The sequence below is a fragment of the Aphidius gifuensis genome, linkage group LG4 (assembly GCF_014905175.1).
Source record: "Aphidius gifuensis isolate YNYX2018 linkage group LG4, ASM1490517v1, whole genome shotgun sequence".
NCBI lineage: Eukaryota > Metazoa > Arthropoda > Insecta > Hymenoptera > Braconidae > Aphidius > Aphidius gifuensis.
Window position 1 is genome coordinate 113,464 of NC_057791.1, and position 26,986 is coordinate 140,449.

At 24.7% G+C, this 26,986-nt stretch overlaps 6 protein-coding genes and 1 long non-coding RNA gene across 17 annotated transcripts in view; 4 read left to right on the top strand and 3 right to left on the bottom strand.

The window, feature by feature from the left end:
* Positions 1 to 280: 280 nt before the first annotated feature.
* On the bottom strand, positions 281 to 3,044 carry LOC122854120. Of its 2 annotated transcripts, none has more exons than XR_006373940.1 (5): positions 2,929 to 3,044; positions 2,575 to 2,660; positions 2,373 to 2,491; positions 2,174 to 2,295; positions 281 to 910 (listed from the first exon to the last, which is right to left on the bottom strand). It is a non-coding gene; the product is annotated as an uncharacterized LOC122854120 (long non-coding RNA). The 2 variants fall into 2 exon arrangements; XR_006373939.1 differs by having other exon boundaries at positions 281 to 945.
* A 526-nt stretch (positions 3,045 to 3,570) lies between these two features.
* The window catches only part of LOC122854153 (fibrillin-2-like), a 222,327-nt gene continuing 198,911 nt past the window's right edge, over positions 3,571 to 26,986 (top strand). For all 3 annotated transcript variants that reach the window (XR_006373942.1, XM_044154591.1, XM_044154590.1), the window contains exon 1: positions 3,571 to 3,802. The gene's annotated coding sequence lies outside the window, so the exon portion shown is untranslated. The remainder of the gene's footprint in view (positions 3,803 to 26,986) is intronic.
* Positions 7,110 to 18,209, top strand: LOC122854123 (guanine nucleotide exchange factor DBS-like). 6 transcript variants are annotated; one of them, XM_044154540.1, is made up of 11 exons: positions 7,110 to 7,701; positions 12,193 to 12,288; positions 12,890 to 13,004; positions 13,084 to 13,174; positions 13,250 to 13,480; positions 13,535 to 13,794; positions 13,879 to 14,113; positions 14,791 to 14,985; positions 15,062 to 15,460; positions 15,543 to 16,196; positions 16,262 to 18,209. In XM_044154540.1, exons 1-11 carry the CDS (start codon positions 7,524 to 7,526, stop codon positions 17,114 to 17,116), a joined length of 3,309 nt encoding a protein of 1,102 aa, XP_044010475.1. In that variant the 5' UTR covers positions 7,110 to 7,523; the 3' UTR covers positions 17,117 to 18,209. The 6 variants fall into 6 exon arrangements, with proteins under 6 accessions (XP_044010475.1, XP_044010476.1, XP_044010477.1 ...); XM_044154541.1 differs by having other exon boundaries at positions 7,112 to 7,701; positions 12,196 to 12,288; XM_044154542.1 differs by lacking the exon at positions 7,110 to 7,701 and adding an exon at positions 8,437 to 9,046.
* LOC122854126 (structural maintenance of chromosomes protein 1B-like) lies at positions 18,319 to 21,767 on the bottom strand. Its single transcript, XM_044154549.1, has 8 exons — positions 21,545 to 21,767; positions 21,045 to 21,482; positions 20,579 to 20,974; positions 20,021 to 20,514; positions 19,548 to 19,953; positions 19,066 to 19,488; positions 18,637 to 18,990; positions 18,319 to 18,560 (listed from the first exon to the last, which is right to left on the bottom strand). Exons 1-8 carry the CDS (start codon positions 21,707 to 21,709, stop codon positions 18,489 to 18,491), a joined length of 2,748 nt encoding a protein of 915 aa, XP_044010484.1. The 5' UTR covers positions 21,710 to 21,767; the 3' UTR covers positions 18,319 to 18,488.
* LOC122853664 (structural maintenance of chromosomes protein 1-like) lies at positions 21,880 to 22,955 on the bottom strand. The gene is made up of 5 exons (XM_044154080.1): positions 22,838 to 22,955; positions 22,624 to 22,744; positions 22,458 to 22,560; positions 22,058 to 22,375; positions 21,880 to 21,897 (listed from the first exon to the last, which is right to left on the bottom strand). The coding sequence occupies exons 1-5, from the start codon at positions 22,953 to 22,955 to the stop codon at positions 21,880 to 21,882; spliced, it is 678 nt and encodes a 225-aa protein (XP_044010015.1).
* LOC122854156 (alcohol dehydrogenase 2-like) lies at positions 23,292 to 25,077 on the top strand. 3 transcript variants are annotated; one of them, XM_044154594.1, is made up of 6 exons: positions 23,292 to 23,578; positions 23,656 to 23,779; positions 23,873 to 23,979; positions 24,065 to 24,238; positions 24,302 to 24,447; positions 24,534 to 25,077. In XM_044154594.1, the coding sequence occupies exons 1-6, from the start codon at positions 23,486 to 23,488 to the stop codon at positions 24,709 to 24,711; spliced, it is 822 nt and encodes a 273-aa protein (XP_044010529.1). In that variant the 5' UTR covers positions 23,292 to 23,485; the 3' UTR covers positions 24,712 to 25,077. The 3 variants fall into 3 exon arrangements, with proteins under 3 accessions (XP_044010529.1, XP_044010530.1, XP_044010532.1); XM_044154595.1 differs by having other exon boundaries at positions 23,293 to 23,578; positions 24,555 to 25,077; XM_044154597.1 differs by having other exon boundaries at positions 23,303 to 23,578; positions 24,561 to 25,077.
* On the top strand, positions 25,251 to 26,915 carry LOC122854150 (15-hydroxyprostaglandin dehydrogenase [NAD(+)]-like). The gene is made up of 6 exons (XM_044154586.1): positions 25,251 to 25,363; positions 25,453 to 25,616; positions 25,689 to 25,815; positions 25,884 to 26,164; positions 26,229 to 26,383; positions 26,478 to 26,915. The coding sequence occupies exons 1-6, from the start codon at positions 25,360 to 25,362 to the stop codon at positions 26,710 to 26,712; spliced, it is 966 nt and encodes a 321-aa protein (XP_044010521.1). The 5' UTR covers positions 25,251 to 25,359; the 3' UTR covers positions 26,713 to 26,915.

A 26,986-nucleotide genomic window follows, 5' to 3' on the forward strand; every position in this document is an offset into this window, starting at 1 on the left:
AAAAACCATATACGTCATCAAAGTATTATAATCAATTATAATTAAATATAAAATATTTACTTACTCGAAAAATAAATAAAACACTTGCACTAAGTCTTTAAATGACAAACACTACAATATGTAATATTATTAAATATATAACATTGAAATAATAAATTGTTAAAAAACTTGATAAACAAGTGAAATGAAATAGTAAAAAAATATTAATTATTTACTTGCGCTCAAAGCTGCAAAGATATCAAAAATAAATTTACAATGGTAAAGTGCGTTCAACAAGAAATTATTTAAATCTAAATATTATAAAAATAAATATATTAAATAAACCTGAAAAGAAATAAAATAAACATCCTAATATCTCCTAGAAAAAATGACAATTGACAAATATATACCTGAAATACATCCTATTCACCCCCGTCTACTCTGTTTGAGATAGACAGGTTGATGTGCACACCTTGATCAATCAACTATCACCATTTATTCTGGTATTCAAATTTTATAATTTAAATTTAAAAAAAAAAATAAAAAGTAATCAAGGTGAGCTGTACAAGTCACAAAAATATATACAATATAAATATTGAGGGATTATCAAGTAGCTTTAAATAATTATATCATAAATTCTTTAATGCTACAAGCTTGTTGACGCACTTTTACCCTGAGGGATTGGTTAAAAAAATGACCAGAGGGCCTCTTACCTTTTTTAGAAGTTCTAGAAGAAAGACAAGCAAGAAGACTAGACAATGAACATACATTGTCTTTCCTGGTGTCTAGTCTTCTTGAAGAAATGATTCAGATACACCAACGACCATGTAGAAGATCTAGGAGCCAGCATTCAAATGCACCAATGACTATTTAGATGATTTATGAGACATGATTCAGATATATGCTCTACGTGTATATGAATGATTATTTTCTTATGATTGCAATTAGTAAACATGCCAAATTCCACTATGAAATAAATAAAAATCATAAAAATTATTAAAATATATACATGATGATAAATTTAAAAATTAATAATTAATAAAGTATTGGTTTATGTTGAGTCAAAGTTGTTGTGAGTGTCTTTTTATTGTGTGTGTCGAGTAATTTAAATAATATATTATATTATTAAATAATAATTTAGGATATATAACTGTATGATTTATAATGTACACAAAAATTGGTGCACAAATAAAATTCCGATGTGTTTGAAACACCGACTATCTAATCAATTGTTGGATAACATAAAATTATTACGAACATTGTACAGTGTACAGACAACATTTTTATATGAAATATTTTGTACGAGTGGCACTTGGTTCCAAGCATATCAGAGTTGAATATACAATTATTTATATTAAATCAAGAAGACTAAAGACCTAGTTCAAATCACAAAGACCAAGTCTTTAGTCTTCTTGCTTCAAATGACGACAATTTAATTACAATACATTTATTTTCAAAGACACATAAATAAATTTGAAGAATCATTATTTTAAATAGTAAAAAAAATTTATTTTATTTTGTAGTTCGTTAATTGTATCATGTCACAAGATGTAGATGCAGCTCACAGGATACATGGATGGATATGATGTAAGTTGTATTAGCAGGATGTCCAATGTCATCGTCTGGTGTTGGCATAAGTAGACCATGTTTTTACTTTTTATATAGGTATTCGTCATGTAAATTTTTCGGAGCATCAATATTATGTTCTGTGGCATGATCTCGCTTAGTAGGTTCATATGTTGGTTCTTTTCCAAGTTTTTACAAATGTCCTGTGGTTCTTGATATCATCATTGACCCAAGTGATTTTGTAATTTTTTCAGAGTAATATTTATTTTTTTCTAATATTATTTTGTTCTTTTTTTATATTGCATATTTATAATTATTAATTATAAATTTACATTGTTTGTTTTCGCACCGTTTAACAATTAACTCTGATATTTTTTAAACGCAACGCAGGATAATGAACGTTTAATTTAAAATTAATTTTCCATTTTTTATGTGTTGAATTTAATATGTCGTTAAAAGAACCATCAACGTCTTTTGTCTGTTTTTTTTTCGTAGTTTTTTGTCGTTCAGTTATATCAGTATTTAATATGAAATCAATCATATTTCTTTCCATAAGTTTCGTAACTGATTAGACTGATTTCATATTAAATTTACTCAATTTGTCGAAGAAAAACGAAAACCAACATACCTTCTACAACCACCAGCATCATCATCATTTTCATTGCTTGCTTAATTTGATTAAACAATGACATGACATATTTATCTCCATTTGTCAGTTATTTATGACAGTTCACTTGGTACAATGTCATTCTGTAACAAAAAACATACAAAATAATTAAAATATAATCAAGAAATTGTACAGCTTTGATATAACTATAAAAAATTACCTATGGTATGTAACATACTCTTGCCTTGGTTTGAATTATCAGCACATTTTCATGTAGCCAACAATTACTTGATATTCAGTCTTGATTAGCTTTGATTAGCTTTAAACATTTATCAGCTACTGTAATTTTTAACAAATAATATTTTAGAAAATTGTTGGATAAATAAAAAAAATTAAATAACAATAAATATAAAATTATTCACCATAATTTGTTGTTCAATAAAGAGCCAATACTTTTTTAAACTTGGTCAGAAATATTTTACAAATAAACTATGGCCATCTTTTGTATCTATAAAAAATAAATATTATTATTAAAATAAAATTATTATAGCTGGAAAAATGATGAATTAATTACTGTTATTGATTTTATTATTTTTATGAATTGGTATACTGCATTCATTGTATAAATTTGTAAATGAATTTATGACAACAAGAAAACCTAATCTCGAATTTTTCATTGCACGATAATTGATTAAATATTTATAATTTCACTATTTTTTACACGTATTATTTGTTATCTCACAAAAACAAAGCTAATGACAATAGAATTTATTTACCTGCTGTCATTATTTGTTGTAAATGTTCTGGCACCTGTCAAGGCTTGACAACTTTTGAAATATCCAGGCAAATCTGTAATTTTTTTCAACAAATATGTTTAAATAATGTTTATTTTCAATTTTGTATAATAATATTGTATGATTAACAATTATTTATTGTAAAAAATGTCACTTGACTTGCAACAACAAAGAAACCTAACCTCAAATTTGTTTTTGCTCAATAATTAATTAATTATTTATAATTTTACTATTTTTAATACGAAAACAAAGGTTATTATAGGCTTACGGTGCAATTTGCGCTTTTTGGGATTAACACTTTAAACAATATCAATTTGTGGTTAAATAGTGACATCCAGCAATAATTTACTCAGGCCAGCGAATAACTGATTTATTATAAATTAACAATTAATTGTTGCTTTATTGTTTGCTTACTGTTCAGCCGAAAATATTTTTAACTGAAAATAATGAGAATTTTAGAAAACGACTGCAGCGCCACAGAACGGTGAGAATATCAACTTGCTCAATGAGATTTACCGACCGGTAATAGTTTATATTTCTGTCGTGTGGCAGCGCTGCAGTCGTTTTCTAAAATTCTCATGACTTTCTCATAAAAAAAAATATTTTCAGTTGAAAAAAAAAAAATATTGCGTAATGACGTGCTCCGATTTTACAGTAATTATTTAGCAATAAATAGCAACAATTAATTGTTAATTTATAATAAATCAGTTCATTAACTCGCTGGCTACAATTTGAGTGCAAAATTATTGCTGGATGTCACGTATTTTAGCCAAAAATTGATATTGTTTAAAGTGTCCAAAAGCGGCCGGGTCACGAAAAGACGCCATGGAATTTTATAATAACAAAATGACCGCAGGTAAATATTTTTTATTATTATTAGCTTTGTTTTCGTCAGACAAACAATAATACGTATAAACAATAGTAAAATTATAAATAATTAATTAATTATTGAGCAAAAACAAATTTGAGGTTAGGTTTCTTTGTCGTTGCAAGTCAAGTGACATTTTTTTGGAGTAAATAATTGTTAAACATACAATATTATTATAAAAAATTGAAAATAAACATTAATTGAATGTTTTTGTGCATAAACAAAGATAAATACGTAATTTTTATCATAATTTGTGACAATAAAAAAGAATAAGTTGTCATTTTTTACAAAGACAAAGAGATTGTCAATTTATTTATAAATAATTATAAATATTTATTATTTATAGCATTGTTGTAGGATTCGTGTTGTATAACAATAGTTTTTTTATTAATAATAATTTTAAAAATGTGAAATATTTTAATTTCAATTTTTCCTTTGTATGAGACCTTTGTCAGTTTAGTGTCAGTTTATTCACTTTTAGACTCAATTTTTTACTGTTGAATTGTTTAATTATTGCTTATTTATCTATTTAATATCCATTTACCATTTATTTATTCATTTAATACTCATTTATTTATTTATTTAATAATGTTATTTTTATTTACTCTTTTTGTTGATAATTACTCCAATTTCAGAAATTTTTATTACATAATTTTTATTTAATGTTTTTATTGTTCACAGATATATTACAAGCAGTGTGGCTAAAATATTTGGTGTGTGTTATGTTATTAACTAACTAACATTAACAAATGACTGAACAAATGACTAAATTGATTTGTCATTGGAGCCAAAATCATTATTGAGTACAGTGAGTGATTTTATTTCATTGTTTATAAATAAAAGTATTTATCCAACACTAATTTAATAATTTATTGTTACAGCTGCATGAAATTTATCCTGGCCAATATATTAAATTTACATAATGAAAAAAGAAGATGAAGAGAAAGTAACTACTTTATTTACAACAACCCAGACTTCTTGAATGCTATAAAATATAACATGAAAATTGAAAAAAACATCATCGAGACACTCTACATGATATGCTTATGCTTTAATAATGATGAATCCCTAATTATGAAAAATCATCACTTAATTATTTACATGTTGCACGTATAATTGAATTTAAGAAATGGTAGGTTTCAATGAAATCCACCACCTCATAATTTGTCTAATGAGATTTTATCTTAAAACTTAATCTTTCTTTTACTTTAAAAATCACAGGCTGTTGGTGTCATTTATTATCATGCTATTAACACTACTGTATCATTAATCTTGGTAGTATTCATGACTTGTCATCTCATATGATTGTATCTATTTTTTTTACTGGAAGAATAATCAACAACATCACATGGTGCTGGTATTATTGACTCTCTATTATGATCTCTCTCATGTACCAATTGTTGTTATTGTTCAACAATTGTTAATGTTGATTGAAATTGTCTTTGGTAAAGTGCTAGTGATTCTTATAAATAATAACATGTTGGATTGAGAGAGTTGAGAGCTACTGAGAACATCAGAGAGCATCAGAATATACTGCCTCTAGCAAATGGCTTGCCTCCTCTCTCTATCCAAGAGTTTGTATACATCAAAGAGCTTGCCGCTATAGCAACGATGTGTATATTATCAACTCAACCAACCAACAACTCGAGATCTTGTTTTGAAATTGATAAACTAATTTGAAATCGTAATAACAATAAAATAATATTACAAGTTATTATACTCTTTAAATAATAAATCAATCAAGTAGTTTATCATCAAGTGAATAATTATCAAAAGAACATTATACTAAAATAGCTTTCAATTTTATTTAGATGATATAAAAACAAAAACTTTATAAACTATACAAGTTAATATTGGTGTTAGTTGGTGAAAAGTGTGTTTGAAAAAGTTGTGGTAAAAAGCAGTGAAAAAAGTGATGGTGATGATAGTTTTGTGTGTAATGATTAAACCTGTTGCTGATCCAATTGATTCATCACGTGAACTACATGGAGTGCAGGTATCCCCTACTAGTCTTCATGGAGTTGGTGCATGTGAATGCTGCCTTCTAGATCTTCTATACAGTCAACTGATGCATGTAAATACTGACTCCAAGATCTTCTAAAAAAGGTAAGAGGCCCTCTGGTCATTTTTTTAACCAATCCCTCAGTAGGGTAAAGTGCGTCAACAAGCTTGTAGCATTAAAGAATTTATGATATATTTCTTTAAAGCTACTTGATATAATTATCTCCCATATATTTATATATTTGATATATTATTTTGTGACTTGTACAGCTCACCTTGATTACTTTTTATTTTTTTTTTTAAATTTAAATTATAAAATTTGAATACCAGAATAAATGGTGATAGTTGATTGATCAAGGTGTGCACATCAACCTGTCTATCTCAAACAGAGTAGACGGGGGTGAATAGGATGTATTTCAGGTATATATTTGTCAATTGTCATTTTTTCTAGGAAATATTAGGATGTTTATTTTATTTTTTTTCAGGTTTATTTAATATATTTATTTTTATAATATTTAGATTTAAATAATTTCTTGTTGAACGCACTTTATCAAATGTAAATTTATTTTTGATATATCTTTGCAGCTTTGAGCGCAAGTAAATAATTAATATTTTTTACTATTTCATTTCACTTGTTTATCAAGTACTTTAACAATTAAATTCGGGTTATATCAGCGCTTCAATAACAGTGGCTGCTATTAATGAGCGTTTGTCATTTAAAGATTCAGTGCTTAATTTTTTCAGTAAGTATATAAACTTTATTTTACTACTTCAATTCCTCGACCAACTTTAGCTATTAAAATTTAATTAAATAAATATTTAAATCAGTTTCAAATACATAAAAATTTGTCGATAAGTAGAATTCTATTAATAGTTGATAATTTTCTTGGCAAGAATGATGGAAAATTTAAATAATTTAGTCGTAAAAAAATTTCCACTGACCTTTGTATTTATAATTTATAGAAAAAAAAATAGTTATTATTATTAATTAAAATAATTTCATAATTTTTTAATACATATAAATAAAATTTTTATATTTTCTTTTCCTCAAGTAGAAATATTTTTTGCTGATACCTGAGTTGTGTGTAATGTTAAATAATGCACATACATACATCAAAAAAAAATCAAAATGAAAATGAGATGAAAGAAAGGCGCACAAAGTTGGCGCAATTTACATTATCGTCAAATATGGTGCATAACATTAAAGTGAGTTAAAAAAAAAAAAAAAAAGATGAAAAATAAATAGCGACATGCGCACTTGTTGTTTAATAAAGTACATATAATTTTTACACACAGTACACCAAGACACACCTGACTCCAAGCAAGGACGTACGGTCTCTAAACTCGGCCTTGTCAATTTCACCAAGTTCCGGGCATCATAATAATAAACATGAGCTTTATTATTTTACCTTTAATGATTAAAAAAAAAAAATTTAAAAATAACAACAATAACACCAAATTACATATATATCATCTAAACAAGTCAATATTTAATTAAATATATAATTTTTATTTCATTGTGACAAAACAATAACAACAATAATTTTGTGGTTTTCATAAAAAATGTAGTGTGGTTGTTGTTGTTTTTTTTGTGTTTTGTTTTTATGATAAAAGTTTAACAAGTGAAAATTGAGCTTTAAAAATAAGAATTGAATTATTTGTTTTGATTTGTTTTTTTTGTTTTTTGTTTGTTTTATTTAATGAGATAATGGCAAGTACACCGACATCAATTGAAAATCAAATTGATAGTTTTTTGGAGCAATTTAAGAGGAGTGCCTCAAGGGCAATGGAAGAAACACAAAAAAGAACAAGTTACAATGCCAGTAGCAGTTTGAGTATCAGTAGAAGTCAAAGTGCCAATCTTGATATTGAAATATTGGAAGCTGGTTTGTTGATTGATTATATTAATTTATTTTTAAAAATTAAATTCTATATAAGCAGCGTGATGATTGACAATAATTGACAAATAACGCAAATTAAAACATTTTATATATTTTGTCACTCTTTAAGAGAGGGCTCGGCCCTGCAGCAAATACATATCACATATACTCACATCTATGGCTTGAAACAAACTTCAAATCAATAGATCAAAATCTAAACAATTACATCTAAATTTTTCTCTATACATATTTTTATTTTTATCAATTATATATACCTAAAACAAATTTAAAAGAATTTCATTTTGATTTTTTTTTTATTGTTTAACTGTCAATAAAAAATAAAAAAAAAAAAAAACAATTAGGTATATAAATTGCTAAATGATAAAAAAAAAAAATATGATAATTAGCATGTCATTTTTTTTTATCAGGAAAATTTTAAAAGAACGTTATCATATTTTTATTGCGCAACAAGCACTGCTATTTTTTTTTTCTATCTTTTTATATACATAAAAAAAAAACATTATTACTATATTGAAAATATTTAAATTCATATAATGATAATATTTAATATAAAAAAAAAAAAAAAAAAAAAAACATGCGGTATAAATGGACACGTGCGATTTTCTCCTTCTCCATTTGATTGTCTCCTTGTAAATTCAACGATTGGTTTAAAGTTTTCCCTCTTTTCTGCAAATGTTGCAACATTCTGGGGACACTAGATAATTTTTTATTTATTTTTTTGCTGTACTGACACTAGGGATAACAGTGCAGATATCAAGTGCAAAATAGCATAGTACATTTATAGAAAAAAAAATAATAAAATAGTGTGTAGAGTATAAACATTATAGTAGTCAAAATATAAAATAAATAAATTTTTCAAATTAATTCGGCTTGTGGCTAATTTAAAAGTTAATTAATTTTTTTTGCTTTTTTTTTTCTGGCAAATGACTTGTTTTTAAATTTAATTGACAATTGTTTATTTTATTAACACAGCAAATTAATATTAAATACGTGACAACTTGCGCAAAAGTGATGGAAAAATAAATAAATTTTAACACCGGCTTGTTCTCTACATTAGTATATATCGATCAAATTTAAGACTATAAAAATTTTTCAATAAGTTATTTATTTTTAAACGGTTTGGTAAAATTGATTATTTTTTCGATTTATTAATAGATGGATAATTAATTTTATTAATTTTCATGATAAAAAAGTTGTGGTGTTTGTATATAATTGAGTAAAATTTATATAATAATGACAAACAATGAATTAACTTGTGACATTGCTAAAAAAAAAACTGGACATTGTTGTAATTGTCCATGTCATCAACATTGTACAACTAAATGTCGAGGTTTGTGTATTTTTATATTGCAAATAATAAGTAATTTAAATTTTTTTTTCTATTGATTAATTAGTACATATTGTAATTAATTTTTCAATTTAAAAAAACTAGTTTTTTATTTATTTTTTTTTTCTTGTTTTTAATAAAAATTTTACTTGTGGTTTTTTATATCGGGTTTTTTTTTTTTTAATTATATTCATGCGGTCTATGATGAACAATTTAATTAAAAAAAAAAAAAAAAATCTTTTATTTATTATTATGTGTGTCTCATGTGGTATACCTATATATGATAGACCAGGGCCGTAACTTGCACTTGCATCTAATGTCAATTAATCAATACTTGAATTAAAATCAAAAAAACCACAATAATTAAGTTAGAAAGAATATATTATTTTATAATAATTTTAATTTATAAATATATTTCAATCTAAAATTTAATTAAAGATTTAATTTAATTGCTTAATAAACCAAGTGTTGATTATATTTGATAATTAATTGTCAATAATATTTATTGATTAGGCATCGTATATTTTAAAAATTAAATATATTGTAAATTAATTAAATCATGTGTGGTGCTAATTGTTACTGCACTGATGAATCTTTTTTTTTTTTTTCCTCCCTGAAATTGACAAGTCAACATACACATACATACACATTACACACACACATTTTACATAATATAACGTTAATAATAATAAATATTCATCTCCACCTCATATTTCATTTATTTAATAAACAAACAAATCAATATTATTGTTATATATGAAATTAAAATCAGTGATATGTGATGATATTGTAAATAAATATATATTAACAACATTTATTAATAATATTTATATGAAAAATAATTAAAGTGGTAAGTTTAGCTCTCTATTTATTTTTTTAAATGATCATAAGGGTGTTTATTGTTTTGACATTTTTTTTATACCTACTTGTTTTTAATTTTAATATTTCTTTTTAAAATTTGAAAAATTAAACATTTTCTAACCTAATTTTAATTATAACTTAATTTTTTACAGAAAAATTGAATAAAAAAAAAAACAAATAAATGGAACATCAAAATTGTAATAATGAAAAATCAGCTATTGAAGAAGAAGCAAATAAAAATAAGGTAATTAAATTTGAATTTTTATAAAACTAACAACTGTAGATATATTTATACCTATAGGTATATACCTATTATTTGTTACAGAAGATAAAAAACATTAATAGTAAAAAATTAAAACATGATTCAACAAGAGATGTAGAAGAAAGTGTAGCTCAAGTACTTGAAAAATTTGAAAATGGTTGTGAATGTCAAGATGACAAATGTTTTAAAGGTTTAAATCCAGAAACAATATATCGTCATCGTTTAAATATTGCTGAGTTAACAAAAGCAGAACATGATATGTATTTAATGGGTGTTACAATGGCATGTTTAACTGATCCAAATAATACTGCTAAAAATACTGAAAGACGTAGATTACGTGCACAATATGTTTATCAAGGTAGACGTGTTTGTCTTGATGCATTTTTGTATCTTGAAAATTGTACACATTATCAAATTAAAAGAATAAGAAAACATATTATAACACATGGTGTTACACCACGTGTACATGGTAATCATGGTAAAATACCACACAATACATTTTCACTTGATATTTATCAAATTGCTACTGAATTTTTAAAAAAATTTATACAAAAACACAACAATAATAGCAATAATAAAAATAATTCACCAATATATTTATCACCAAATATTACAAGAAAAAAAATTCATAATCTTTATAAAGATTATTCTAAAAATGTTGCATCAACAATTAAAGTATTGGGTTATTCAACATTTCGTAGATTTATCAAAGTACAATTTCCACATGTTAAATTTTCAAAAATTGAATTTATTGTTAAAGCAACAGCAACAACAAATGGAAGACAAAATAATAATTCTAATAAATCAACATCATCATCATCAAATTGTCAAATAACAAATGATGGAATTATTGTCAATAAATCTGGACTGCCAGTAACAGTTGATAATATTAAATAAATGTTGTTGTTGTTGTTGATGTAGTAATAATGGTTTTTTGATTTACCATTTGTTAAGCTTACAACACTTTCTTTTCAAGTAAAATTTAATGATGTTGTATAAATATAAATATACATTTATTTAACGATCAAGTTGAGTACGTTGTGATAATAAAGTAAAATATTTTATGATCTTGCTGAAATTAAATGCCATAATACAGTAGCCAAGTTGTATTTGTACAATTATGTTTAATGAGAGAAAAAGAAGGAAAGGGTCAAAAACCTCGTGTGATATTTATTTATCATTGTGGTTGGCATGTGAATATATACATTGTGTTTATTTTATTTAAAAAATTAAATACTTTGAAGTTTAATGTCAGGATTTCACAGTGCGTGACTGAATTATAAGATTTTTATTTAAAAAAAAAAATCATTATATTGTTTTATTGATTTAATAAAATAAAAAATTTCTATGATGAGTACCTAGATATATTTAAAATAAATTCAATAGGTGACATTCAAATTAAAAAAAGACAAAAGAATTTTTATAAAATGTGAAAATTTTGCAAACGTGTTTCTATCATGAAGGATCAACTCGAGTGTCCTATTATGGATACTTGACCCAGAGAGACAAGTTTATTTTATATAAGATTGATATACCTATAGCAAAGAGTCTCTTGATTTTACAGTTATAAATATATGGATGAATTATAATGATATAAAAGTGGATAAAGAAGAAAACTATAACATATTAACTGTTGAAGTTGAAGAGAAATGAAGATATATAATATTAGCAAGTTTAGCAAGGTCATAAGAGTGCATCCCCCACGATCATCATCATCACTCTTCAGGTTTAAACTTTTTAAATATTGTGTACAATTCAGTCTCATGCTGGAGTTCAACAAGCATTCATACACATTGACTATTAAACACGTGTTTATTGTTTATTGTTTATTTATTCAATAATTAAATTAATATAATAAATAATCAATTTATAAAATTATTATATACATATACTTGTTTCTTGTTGATTTATTCATTTTTTAATTGAAATAATAATAAAAATAATTAATTCATTATGTGAGGTAAAATATTGTTAAATTATTTTTGTTTTTAGTTATAATTATATTATTATTTATTAATAATTACAGAAGATGTCGAGAGTATGACCGGTGAAATTGATAATGGAGATTTAACTGTCCAAGATGTTGCTGATCTTTTGCAACCACAATACGCAATAATAACTGGTAATAAACAATTATTAATATAATATAATGTATACTTATTTGATAGTTGACCCGAAAAATAAAAAATTATTTTAACTGCAATAAAAAAAAGGATAAATGAATGGAATTTAAAGAAAAACAATCCGTTAAAACCGGTTTTATCTGCCGAATCTTGTCTCGTTGAAAAAATTGATCAGAGTGCCTTTTTTTTTCAATATTTTAATTATATTTTTTTAACCACGAAACATATTAATTTTTGTATTTTAAAGAGTATAGAATTTTTTTTTTTTTCTATTAAAAATGAAAACGTACAACTCTCTCAGTCATTATTAACTATCGGATGTGTGCAAGTAATTTTTTTTTATTTTTTTTTTTTCTCTGAAATGTTTATTTTTTTATTTTGTCTGTGGGAAAGTGCTGTGATTGTTTGACTTCCGTGTCGCATGTATGGTACTATGTATCCAGTAATTTCCCTCGGTACATCAATAAAACCAAGAAAATAAATAAATAAAAAATAAATTAAATAAATAAACATTCTATGCACAAGTACTTGTTTATTGTTGTTAATTAATTGAATTTATTTATTGCAAATTAATAATCAATTAATCATTTAAATATATAGGTGGTAAAACTCGAGAGGGATGTCCAATAATAACATTTCCCGACAATGGAAACTTTCACAATGTCAGCGATTCGGACTATCATCGTCTTATGCTTTATCTAACTTCCGTACCAACGTGAGTATTTTAACAATAATATTTTTATATTATAATTAAATTAAAAATAATTAAATTTTTTTTTTTTTTTTAAATATAGTTTACAAGAAGCTGATCTTGGTTTTCACTTGATAATTGATCGCAGAACAGACAAGTGGAATTCAGTTAAAACAGTCCTTCTTAAAATATCGGTAAATTAAAAATTATATATATATATAATATATAAATGGATAATTAATTAATTAACTAATTGTTTAATTGTTTAGGCATTTTTTCCTGGACTTGTTCATGTTGCTTATGTATTACGTCCAGTTGGTTTTTTACAAAAAGCAATATCAGAAGTATCAAATAAATTATTTCGTGAAGATTTTAAATTTCGTGTTATTGTATTGGCAAATATAACTGAATTATTTGAATTTATTGATAAGGATCAATTGACTGAATCACTTGGTGGCAATTTACCGTACTGTCATCATACTTGGATACAAAATAGAATTGTAAGTTGATTATAAAATTTAATTTTATGGGTATAATATAATTATTTATTTTAGAGTTTGGAAAAATTTTCCTCAATGACTCAAGACGTTTCAATAGCACTTGATTCATTTACTCGTCGTTTAGCTGAAATTGAATTTCCAAATAATACAATAGCAACAACACGTTTATTGAGTCAACAACAAGCTGAATATAATGAATTAAAAGAAGAAATATTAAGTGCAGCAAGACATGGTGTTGCATTACTTGATAGTGTACGAGAACTTGCTGGTAAAGGTACTGCTGATCAATTGGGTAATGTTGCTGCTGTTGAAAGGTACTATTATCATAATCAAACATCAAACATAATCAAATTTATTTTGATACAACAATGATTACAATATTTAATTATTAATTTTAGACTATTAGTTCAACTTGATGAAACTGAACGAACATTTGATCTCTTTTGGTCACATCACAGTTCACGTTTACGTCATTGTCTTGCACTACGTCAATTTGAACAAGATTTTCGTGAATTACAAGCATCACTTGATCAACATTTAAAAACAACTGATGAAATGACAGAAATTGGTGAAACACAAATACGTAATGAAGAATTAATTCGAGACATGTCTGCTTATCAAACAATTTGTCGAGTAAGTTAATCATTTATTTATTTATCTATTTATATATTTATATATTTATATACAAGAGGGTATATGGTGTTTTCGGGAGCTTACTTCATCTACTACTTTATAATCCCCTGATAATAAATTTCGATAAAGTTAAAGGATCAATCAACATGATAATACTCTTGTTTATTATGAAATAATTGTTGTTAATGCACAAGCACAATATTTTAAATTTAATATTATATTTAAAAAAAAAAAAACACATAACGGTGCACCGCTTTTCAGTTTTGTTATTGTTGTCGATAGTCCTATTTGTTGCATACCATGTGGATTTGGGTCTTGGTAAGCAACGAAATCAAACAAAAATATAAATTAATTTTTTATCATATAGAATGTTAATTATTTTTCATATAATATGTTTTGCGCACATATGTATTTATTTATTTATTTATATTTTTTTTTATAAATTAGATTGTTTTTATCTACTACTACTACTATAATAATACACAAGCATGGCCTATTTAATTTAAACTTTTTTTTTTTTTTTTTGTTTTTTGTCAATGATAAATGGCACAGTGCACGATAGAAAATATATATAACATAATTATAAAATACCAAAATGGGCTAGATAATGAAATTGATATTTAAAAAAAAATAACATTATTACAAAAAATTGTGATAATTATTACAATTGATTATAGGGAGATATTAAACGTGCAGAGGAAGTAATTGCTGCTGGTCAACAATTATTATCTGGAAGACATCAGTGTCCAACTGATGTTGTTGAGCCAAAATGTGCTGAATTACAACGTGTTTGTACGATACTTTCTCAACGACTTGAAAAACGTCTTCATACATTAACAAAATGTCGTGAATTAATGGAAAAAATTGACAAGGTATTTTTTTTTTTTTTAATTTTTTTAAATGTCATTTAAGTATATTGATGATTAATGATGATTAAAATTTAAACAGGCAAATGCTTGGTGTACACAAGGATTTAAACATTTAGATACACAAAATACAATTATATCACCAAATCAAGCTCTTCAAGAACTTGAACAACTTGTTGAATCAGCTGAAGAATTTCATAATCCAACATGTGTATTTGATGATTTAATAATGCCGGAAACAAAAGCATTAGTAACACAAGTTTTACAAAGAATTGAAGATGTTACAATGATGTGTGAAAAAAAAATTGTAATATTAAAACAACAATTAGCTAAACCAACAAGACCAATACAAACTGTAACACCAGAACCAGCAAAATTAATATTATTATCATCCTCATCATCATCATCATCATCGTCATCATCATCATCACAAATTATTAAACCTGGTAGAATTCTTAAAAAAGCCAACACAATGCCAAAAGTAATAAATTTATCTTGATATCATCGAGTATTTTTAAATTTAATAATAATAATAATAATAATAAAATAATAAATTTTTTTAGATGGAAATTGGTACAATTGATGATACATCATCATCACCAGAAAGTGAACCACGTGATATTGAATTATCACGTCAAAAACGTGGTCATGTATTGAGTGAACTTGTTGAAACTGAACGTTTATATGTTAGTGAACTTGGTTCAATAATAAAAGGCTATAAAATGGAAATGTCAAATGAGACAATTGCACATTTAATACCATCTGGTTTAATTGGTAAAAGTGATGTGTTATTTGGTAATATTGAAGAAATATATCATTTTCATGGTGATATATTTCTTCGTGATATTGAAAATTGTATATCAAATACAGAACTTGTTGCTTTATGTTTTGTTCAAAGACGTGATATATTTTTTCGTCTTTATAGTTATTATTGTCAAAATATAACACGTTCAGAAAGTTTACGTGAACAAATACAAAATGAACCACAATTTCTTACTTTATGTCAACAAAAATTAGGTCATAAATTACCACTTGCTGCATATTTACTTAAACCAGTACAACGTATAACAAAATATCAATTATTATTAAAAGATTTATTAAAATATAGTGATGAATTGGCATGTTGTACTGAACTTAAAGAAGCACTTGATTGTATGCTTGTTGTACTTAAATGTGTTAATGATAGTATGCATCAAACGGCAATTACAGGTTTTGGGGTAAATATAAAATTTATTTATTTATATTTATTTATATTTTAATTAAAAATATTTTGTTATTATAGGGAGAACTTGGTGCTCAAGGTGAATTATTATTGCAAGGTTCATTTAGTGTATGGAGTAGTAGTAAACGTGAACGTTTATTGCGATTAAAACCATCACAACGTCATATATTTTTATATGAAAAATCAATGATTTTTTGTAAACACAGTAAACCACAAGCGCACAATAAAGCAACTTATCATTTTAAACGTTATTTAAAAATGTCACAAATTGGATTAACTGAATCAGTAAAAGGTGATCAAAGAAGATTTGAAATATGGCTACAAGGACGTGCTGAAGTTCATACAATACAAGCATCAAGTTTAGATATTAAACAATCATGGGTACGTCAAATAAAAGGTGTATTAATGTCACAATTAGCTGAATTAAAAGGTAAACAAAATACAGCTCTTGCTAAAACAAATCATAAACCACTTCGTCAAACAATATCATGGGATGCACAAAGTTGTATATCTGGTTCATTACGTACTTTATCTGTTGATGAACAAAATAGTGTTATTGTATCATCACATATTAATAGTAGTGATATTAATTTAACACAATCAAATGAGGATGATGTTGCTTGGAGTTCAGAAAATAGTAATACAGATGATGAAGATGGTTTTTCTGAAAATTGTGGACCAGCACCAGGTGGTAGATATGTTGCACTTGCTGATTATTGTGCTGTTGGACAATCAGAAGTTACAATGCATGAGGGTGATTATTTAGAATTATTAAAAGTTGGTTGTGCTGGTTGGTGGTTTGTTAAATTAATAAATACAAGTATTGAAGGCTGGGCACCTGCAGCATACTTGGAACCAGTTAGTCGTAAAACATCACGTAGTTCACAATCAGTTAATAGCCAAGAGACCATATGAAATAGACGCTTAACACATTAAATGTCTCATATTGTGACAAATTTAATGTGTTTTATATTATTATTATTTAATATGAGCCTATTAATCAAATAATTTAAATTTTTATTATTGTGAATAATATTTTAATTTTGACTGAAGTAGTACAGTATTTCAACAATAATTATTGCCTTTTAAAGGTTTTTTCATTTTTATTTTTTGTTACGTTTGAAATAAAATCATACTAATATTATTAGAAAAAAGGCTATGTATATATTATAAAATATAAATTAAAAGAAATAATTATATTTGTTTTTATTTTTTTTACCTTTTATTTATTATAAATATATGAAAAATAAAATGGAGGTCTTATTGCCATGTTAGTAATAATAAAAGTCGTTCAATAATAATGTAAAATAATAATTGTTATAATGAGTTAGTTGAAAGACTTGAAATTAAATTATCATTATTATAAAAATGAAAATCCCAAGTTGTCAAAAGATAACACCAATCATTATGCAATAGTTTATACTGATTTATAAATATAAAAGACAAATTACCTTGCAACCAAATATAAATATAAAAATTTTAAAAATAAAAACATAAGATTTATTATGCTGCGATGGAATATTATTTAAAATTTGAGATATTTATACGCACACACACTTACATTTAATTTTAGTTGAAAATTTATGATAAAATTTAACTCTGCCTAATAAATTTCTAAATTTTCAAGTGATCAATTTCAAATCACTGACTTAAAAAAAAAAAAATAATAATTAATTAATAATAGACAATAAACTAAGAAAATAATAATTAAAAATTTTTGAATAAATTCTGCAATAGTTAAATGATGATGATAATAATAATATAATCAACTTTAAAATGAAAATAAAATTATATTAATTATTTCAGTGGATATTTTCTTGGAAGGAAAATTCACATTATCTTCTCCCAACTTGTTGTTTTTATTTTTATTTTTATTTTTTATTATTTAACAATCGTAAAGAATGCGAAAAGAAAAATTGTTAAATTCTATTTTTACACTTATAGAGAAAAAAAAAAATAATCATGATGATGATGATGATGATGGTAATATGCCTCTGTTTGCGAGCAATCATTTGTAGATTTTGTAATTGTATTATTATTATTATTATAAGAACTTATGTATTTATTATTACACTAATATATTTAAACATTGTTCAATTAATCCTGAGCATTGTTATATACTTGTATCATGTAATAATTGACACTTTTTGTTCCCTCCATAAACAAATGACGATAAAAATATTATAAATTAAATACTAAAAAATATTATTGAAATTCAAACCAGATACTTATTTATATTGAAATAAAAATAAAAATAAAAATAAAATACGTGACATAGTGCAGTAGACTAGTCTTGTGGATATGCCTCGAGATTGATGTTGAAAGCTTGTGATTTAGGATCCTCGAAATCACAAATTTTCTAAATAAATAAATAAATAAATTTTGCAATGAATTTAATGAAATTATCAAGTGAAAAAATAAACAAAAAATATTACCTTCATAACACCAATGACAACATCACTTTTTGAAAATATTTTATCATTCAATGAAATTAATATAATTTGTTGTTTTTCTTTGATGGTATTGAAAAACTTAATCAAATTATTAAAATGATGTTTATCAAGTGGTCCATCAATTTCATCCATTATTAAAAATGGTGGTGGTAATGCTGAACGTAAAGAAAATAATAATGATAAACCGGCAATTGTTCTTTCACCACCAGAAAATGATGACATTGGTAAACGTTGTTTATTTGATGGACAACATTCATATTCAATTCCATCAAGATATGGCTCTTCTGGATTGTAAAGCATCAATACTGCTTGAGCAGCAGTTTCACCACTTAGTGTCTGAAAAAAAAACAAATTTATAATTATCCCTTATGTATATTGACAATTAATTTATATACAATATAAATTACTTACTTTGTAAATTTCACCAATAGATTCTTCAACATTCTTGAAAAATTTATTAAATTTATCTGCTCTTTTCCATTTAATTAATTCAAATTTTCTCATTTTTTCATTTAATTTTTTGGCATGTTGTAATTTTTGTGTTCTTAAATGTTTTAATTTTAAATCAACATTTTTTAATTTATCATGAGCTTCTGGTATTGTTGTTTCACCAATTTCATTTTCAATATCAGACAAATCTTTTTGATATTTTTCTTTAATTAGATTAATATTCAATGAATTTATTTCATTCAATTGGTTGTCTGGTAATATACTGTAATCAAATTTTAATTGAAATTCACGTTCTTGAATATTTTGCCAAGAATCTTGTGATGAATCATCGGAAAATAAATCATCAAGATTTCCTTTTAACATTGGTAAATCAATACTCTGTATCTGTAAATTATTATCATTAATATTAATTTAAATTTAAGTATAAATATAATATTATTTACCTTTGCTTTTAATAACAAGTCATGTTTTTCACGTAATTTTTCCAATTTTTTATGACGATAATTATCAATTTCATTTTCAAGTTTTATAATTTTTTGAGTTGTTTGTTCAAGATCTAATGATAATTCAGAAATTTTAGCAGAATACAGTGCAATTTTTTTTTTGTCTTCTTTTAATTGATTCTCCAGTGCACTTTGTTCAATGCTAATAATTTTAATTTCATCTTGCAATGAATTACGTATGTCATTCATTTCAGTAATTTTATCTCCAAGTTCCTGGAGTTTATCTTCATAACTTGATATTTTTTCAATGATGCTTTTGTTGGCACGTTCATATTTTAAAAGCTCTTCAATACGACTGCATTGATCATTCAAATCTTCAAGTTTTTCATGCTTTTTTTCTATTAAACTGTAAAATTAAATAAATACATACATATATAAAAATTATCAATAATTATCATTGATAATACACTTACCTGATAAAATTTTCAAACTCTTTAATGTTGTCAATATTTTTTTGTTTACAAAAATTAGTAAATATTTCTTTTTCATATTGAGCAATTTGAGTATCTAAATTTTCTCCTTCATTTGTCATTTCTTCATCTAAATTTTTCAAGTCTTGTTCTAATGTTTTTAAATTATCTTGTGTATTTTTTTTCTGTTCATTTAATTCACTAATTGATAGCTCCAGCTCGTGTAATTTTTTTTCAATCTTGGCCAAATTACCTTCACAATAACTTGATCGATTTTTATAAGTCAATAATAATTGTTCTTGTTCTTTGATTGTCGACATTGCCATTGATGATGTTGAATTATTATGCTCCAATAATTTTAATAATAATTCACGTTTTTTTTGTGTCAACTCATTAAATTCTTTTGAATTTTCAATATGTTTTATCATATCAAAATCACTACCTTTACCTGAAAATGATCCATTTTTTCTAAAAAATACACCATCCAATGAAACAGCCTGAAAAAGAAATGTATATGATTTAACAATTTATTATGAAAAACTACATGCAAGTTAAACTTACATCCAAGTATTCACGTGTTTCATCATTTCTCATTTTAGTTGTTTCAAAAGCAACAATACGTGCATCATCAGTATTACGACAAACAAGTGTTGATCCAGCTGCATTTAATACAACATTTTTATATTTAACATCATATTTCAATAAATCAATAAGCAAATGTACGTCTTTTAAATCTTTGATTGATCTCAATTGTTCTTTCAATGGAGTACATTTAATATTATCCATTGGAATAAATAACTGTGGTGACATACGATGTTCTTTCAAGAACTTTATGCATGTTGCTGCAGTTGTTGAATCATCAACAATAATACCAAAATATTTATTACCAAATGCTTTTCCCATTGCTGTTTGATAACGTTTATCAATTGGTTGACAAAATTCATGTAATCTTCCATGCTAAAATAACAAATTAATATATATATTTTTTAAATAAACAATTTAATTATTTATTTTCATATTAACTTACAACTCCATCAATTTTTTTCTTTAATATATTAATTATAGTTTGATTTTTTTGCTGTTTCTTTTTATATTCACTGGCAATATTTAAATCATTTAATTTCATTTGTATTTCTTCTAGTTGGGTTTTTAAACCTTCAACGTCGTCTTCGGATAATATTTTTGATTTCATTCCATCAAGTTTTTCATGAACTTGAGTCAAATTTTCTTGTGTTTGTCGTTTAACTGTCTCAAGTTGTAAAACATTTTTTTTTAATGTCTCTTTCATATTTAGCTTGTGTGAAAGTATCAAATTTATTTCATCAAGTTGTATTTTTTCATATGTTAATTTACGTTCAATATAATTTTTTTTACGTTGATCAATTTGATTATTTGGATTTAATTCATCACGTTTTGCTGATACCTTGGCACGAAGTTGTAAATAATTTTTTCGATCATCATCATTCTGTAATTAAAATCATTGTTATTTATTTATTTATTTATTTGTTGCATCTAGATGACACTTACCAATTGAATATTCTTGTTTGATAATTCCTTGATGAAATTATTTTTTATTGATGACAAATCAGCCAACTGTAATTCAAGACTTTCAATATTTCTAAGACGTTTTTTTTCATCAGCTTCAGCTTTATTAAACTTGGATTGATTTTTTGATAATATTTTTTGTGTCATTTCAATATTTTCTTGTATTTTTTTAACATCAATATTCAATTTTTGTAGTTTCAATGAATTTTCTTTAATTTTATTTTCATATGGTGCCATTTTTAAAGACTCGATTTTATAATTATCTTGTATATTTTTTAATTTATTTTCTATTCCATTTTTTTTGTCATACAATTTAGTTAGCTCATTATCATTTTCTTGAATATTTTTTTCAACATTTGTACAGTATTTTTCAATGTCATACAAGATAAATAAAAAATATTCAATATTCATTTGATCCTGTTGAAATATAAAAATGTTTACTTATAATAATTGTGTTGAATGTTTTTTATTTTTAATTGATTGAAAAATACATACATATTTTTGGACCAATTGATCACGTTTTCTTGTTCTTTCAATAGACAATCCAAATGAATGTTTTTGTTGTACCAAATGTTTTGCTTCTTTTGTTAATTGCATTGATGTTAATTGCATTTCATCAATTTCCAAACGAAGTTTATCATAGTCTTGTTTAAATTCAATTGAACGACTTATTTCTTCAAACATTGCTGTTCTTTCTTTTGGTGTTGAATCAATTATTGAATCAATATTTCCTTGATAAACCAAAAAATTCATTGAATCAATATTTAATCCATGACTTTTTAATTCATCTACATATTCATCCATTGATACATCCTGTTTATTAATTAACACAACAATTTAATTAATAATAATTTTGCAAAGTTAAATATCAAATGTTAAATTAGTTATTTTTTACCTCATCATCAATGTAGAATATAAATTTTTTATTTTCAATTGAACGTTTAAATGTTTTCATTGTCTCTAAATTTTGTTTTAAAGTGACTGCAACATATGTTTGCCTTGAAAATAAAATTCATTTAGTTAATTAAATAAATAAATTGTATATTTTTATTTTTATTTACCCAAATGGATCTGAATGACCATTACTGTCTTTATATTCTAAATCAGTTATTTTGCTACATCTCAAACTGACTCGTGATTCACCAAGTGCAAATGCAATTGCTTCCATGAAATTTGATTTTCCTGTTTTATTTTTTTTTGTTATAAATAAACAAAGTTAAATTGTTTTGTTAACAAATTAATAAATAAATATACCTATAATTAAATAAAGCTTACCTGAGCCATTTTTTCCAATGATGGATAACCATTGTCCTGGTTTAATTATTTCAATAGTTGTGACACCACAAAATGATTTAAAATATGATATTTGTACTTGACTCAGATAAACTGACATTTTTTTTCTTTTTTAAACCCTTGAGACAATTAATAATACATGTATTTATTGTTTATCCTCAGCAAAAACTAGGTACTAAATATCCTAAATATATCTAAAAAGAAGCCGACACACAGAAGCACACAGAAGCCTTGTGTGTTTTTTTTATTTTTTTTTTATTTTGTCCGTTACAATACCAGGAATTGATGAATTGGCAAATGGAAGTGGATTCTTGGAAATGAGCGGTAAAAAAAAAAAAAAATAAAGGGACACTATTTGCATCATTATTATTTTGTAAATATAATAGATATAACATTAAATTTTTAAAAAATCTGTAATAAGTATTATTTTTATAAAAAATTCCTATTCATCCAGCTGAGCATGTCGTTAAGGATACATACATATCTGTAAGTGAGAGGTCATCAAAGAGGTCATCGTATAAAATAATAATAACAATTTATTTTATAAGCCAGTATGTGTAGTTAAAATACTTGAATCACCCACTCAATTATATACTCAGCAAATAATAAAATAATAATAATTAAACAACTATGCAAATTAAGGATAAAAAAGTGATAATAATTGGAACAACTGGAAAACTTGGAGTTGCATTTTGTCGTGAATTATTAAGAAATGGTGCTGGTGTAAGTATGGTTAATAAATAATCATTAATTTAATTAATTCATTTGTCTTTCTGTTTTTTTTTTTTTTTTTTTTACAGACAATAATTATTTTAGATGATCAAGAAATTCAAGCTCAATCAGCTGTTGAAGAATTAAATAAAGAATTTGGAAAAAATCGTGTCAATTATTTATCATGTGATGTTTCAAAAAATATATTGGATTGTAATAATAATAAATTAATAATAATTATTAGCTAATTAACAAATAATATAAACTAATTCTCAATTGTATTATTTTTTGTTTGTTTGTGTGAAGGTGTATTTAAAGAAGCTGTTGGTATACTTGGTGGTTTGGATATATTAATAAATAATGCAGATTTAATTAACGAATCAAATATTTGTCGTGCAGTTGATGTAAATATTGTGAGTATAAATATACCTATATTATTTTTTTTATTTTGGTAAATGAAATAATTTATATACGCCATATTATTTAACACAAATACAGACTGCTGTTGTTCGTGGAACTCTTCTTGGTGTTCAAGTGATGGGAAAAGATCTTGGTGGACGTGGTGGAATAGTTGTTAATGTTGCTTCAATTTTAGGTCTTGATGTACTTGCCCAATTGCCAATTTATTCAACAACAAAACAAGCTGTTATTAGTTTCAGTAGATCATATGCTGCAAGTATATTTAATTACATATCAACAACAATAACAACAATTACATATTTATTTAATTTACAGCAACCATATCATTACAATAGAACTGGAGTTAAAATTGTTGTTCTTTGTCCTGGTGTATCAGACTCATGTATCAAGGAAAATATTAATAATTTTTATGAAGATCCAGAAGCAATATCAGAACAACAGCTTACAATTCTTCCAAAAAAGTAAGTTTTAATAATTAAATTAAATTATTATATATTGAAATTTAATTTAAATATATATATTTTATATTTTATATTTTATATTTTTGTTTTTATTTTCATATTGCGAGAAACAGAGTTGAAACAGTTGCACATGGTCTTATTTATGCAATTAGATGTGCACAAAATGGTAGCATTTGGGTGAGTGAAGATGGTCAACCTGTTTATGAAATTCAACCACCAGATTTACTTCCTGAAAAATCAACTGATAATAATCATACCGAATAAATATAAATATGCAACTGTATAATTTCCATTTTGAAACTTTTAAATAAATATTTGAATTTCAAGACTTTTTAAGCCAAAATATCTACTAGGATCTATAATAAAATTATAATTATTTTACTTATGGTAGTATAATAATAATAAAAAAAAGGTGACGAGTTCAAGTAAATTTAAACATGAACTTTGCGCAACAACAATAATCTCAATTTTTATATTCGCATAAACTTTCTCGTAAATATATATGATAAATTACGTTTATCATTATTTCTAGTTAATACACCCACGCACACATGAACTTTTATCATCTTTTCCATTAGCTTATCTTTCAAAAAAATAATATTTACAATTTTCGTTCTAATTATAAGAAATTAAATTATTAGAATTTAAATATATATATAAAAGTCTTGTTGATAAATTTATAAAAATATTTATTATATGTATATGTAATATTTTAATTAAAAGTGGGAGGATTAAGACAAAGTGGCGCGTGCACTTTGTCTCTCCTCAAATAATCATTCATTTGATGTTTGTATAAATACCATTGCCATTAAATACTGCTATATTATTTGGTCTCTTGAACCCATTGCTTTAAAATCATCCAAATAATAATAATAATAATAATAATTTTCAACAAATTTTTTAAATACTAAAATGGGTAAGCTACATTACATAGAAAAAAAAAGCAGAAAGCAAACAATCAAAGAAAATATTAATAATTTGAATAAATTTAATTAAATAATTTAGCTGAATTACCAATTCATAAAAGTCGTCGTGCATCTGCTGAAGAAAAAGCTAAAGAACTTGAAGTAATACGTGGTCTTGTTTGTGGAAAAAATATTGTTATAACTGGTGGTGCAACTGGATTGGGTTATTCATTTGTTAATCATTTTTTGCATCATGGTGCTAAGGTATAAAAATCTTGTTGTTATAAATAAAATTTAATAAAAATAAAAATAAATTTTTGAAAAAAATAAATTTAGCAAGTTGCAATAATTGATGTTGATGATGATGCTGGTAAACGTGCTAAAAATGTTGTTGCCAAATCATATGGTAATGATAAAATAATATTTATCAATGCTGATACATCAAACTACTCACAAATTTATGGTAAAAAAAAAAAAATTTCTACAAGTACTTGAAAAATATTAAAATATTATTTTCTTTTTTTTCACAAGATGCATTTAAAAAACTTTCAACGATGATGGATAGCATTGATATTGTTGTTAATAATGCTGGTATACTTGATGAACGTAGATGGGAAAAAGAAATATCAGTTAATATTGGAGGAATGATTAATGTTGCAACATTGTCTATGAAATTTATGGGAAAAGATCAGGATAAAAATGGTGGTGTACTTGTTAATATTGGACAATATTTTGATATTAAAAGAACAGCACAATTACCAATTTATACAGCAACAAAATATGCAATAATTGGATTGTCACAATCTCTTGGTGTAAGTCAAAATAATTAAATAATTAAATAATTAAATACATATTTTCTATTAATTTTTTTTACAGTCACAATTTCATTATGATAAAACTGGTGTAAGAGTCATTGCACTGTGTCCTGGATTAACTGAAACAGCTTTGACAATTGACAGTCCAAATAGACTTTTATCACGAGTCATGAAAGCTGATTTTGTTAAAAATCTTGAAGAATTGTCAATTCAAACGTAATTAATTAATTAAATTTATCAAAAAAAAAAAAAAAAAACAAGATGTTGATTAATTAATTAAAATGTTTTTATTTTTATTTTTATTTTCAAGACCATTTGTTGTATCTGAAGGCTTGATGACAATTTTAAAATCAGCTGAAAGTGGAAGTTGCTGGGTTGTTGATAATGGCAAAGCTCCATTTGAAATAATAACACCAAATTATAAAATTCTCAAAAGACGTTTTAAAAATAATTATCCAGCTGTTGTAAATAATGAAAAAACTCGAGGAAGACCAATTATCGATTTATCTGATAACATGAAGACTGGTTTAATGAGCTGTGCTTGATAAAGTGGCAGACTAAACACAGACTGCTATCAAAATTTAATTATATTACATATTATATTAATTAACAATAAATCTTGTAAATAAAAAAGATAAATTTCCATTAAAAATTGTTTTATTTATACACAATCAGAGGTTCACAATAAACTCCATTTGGCTACTTTATTTTATTTTTTTTTTAATCCATTTTTATTATTATTACTCGCTTATTTATTTATTTATTTATTTAATCTTATAATCTATTATTCTAGACAGAACAATGTTCCGAGAAATGCAA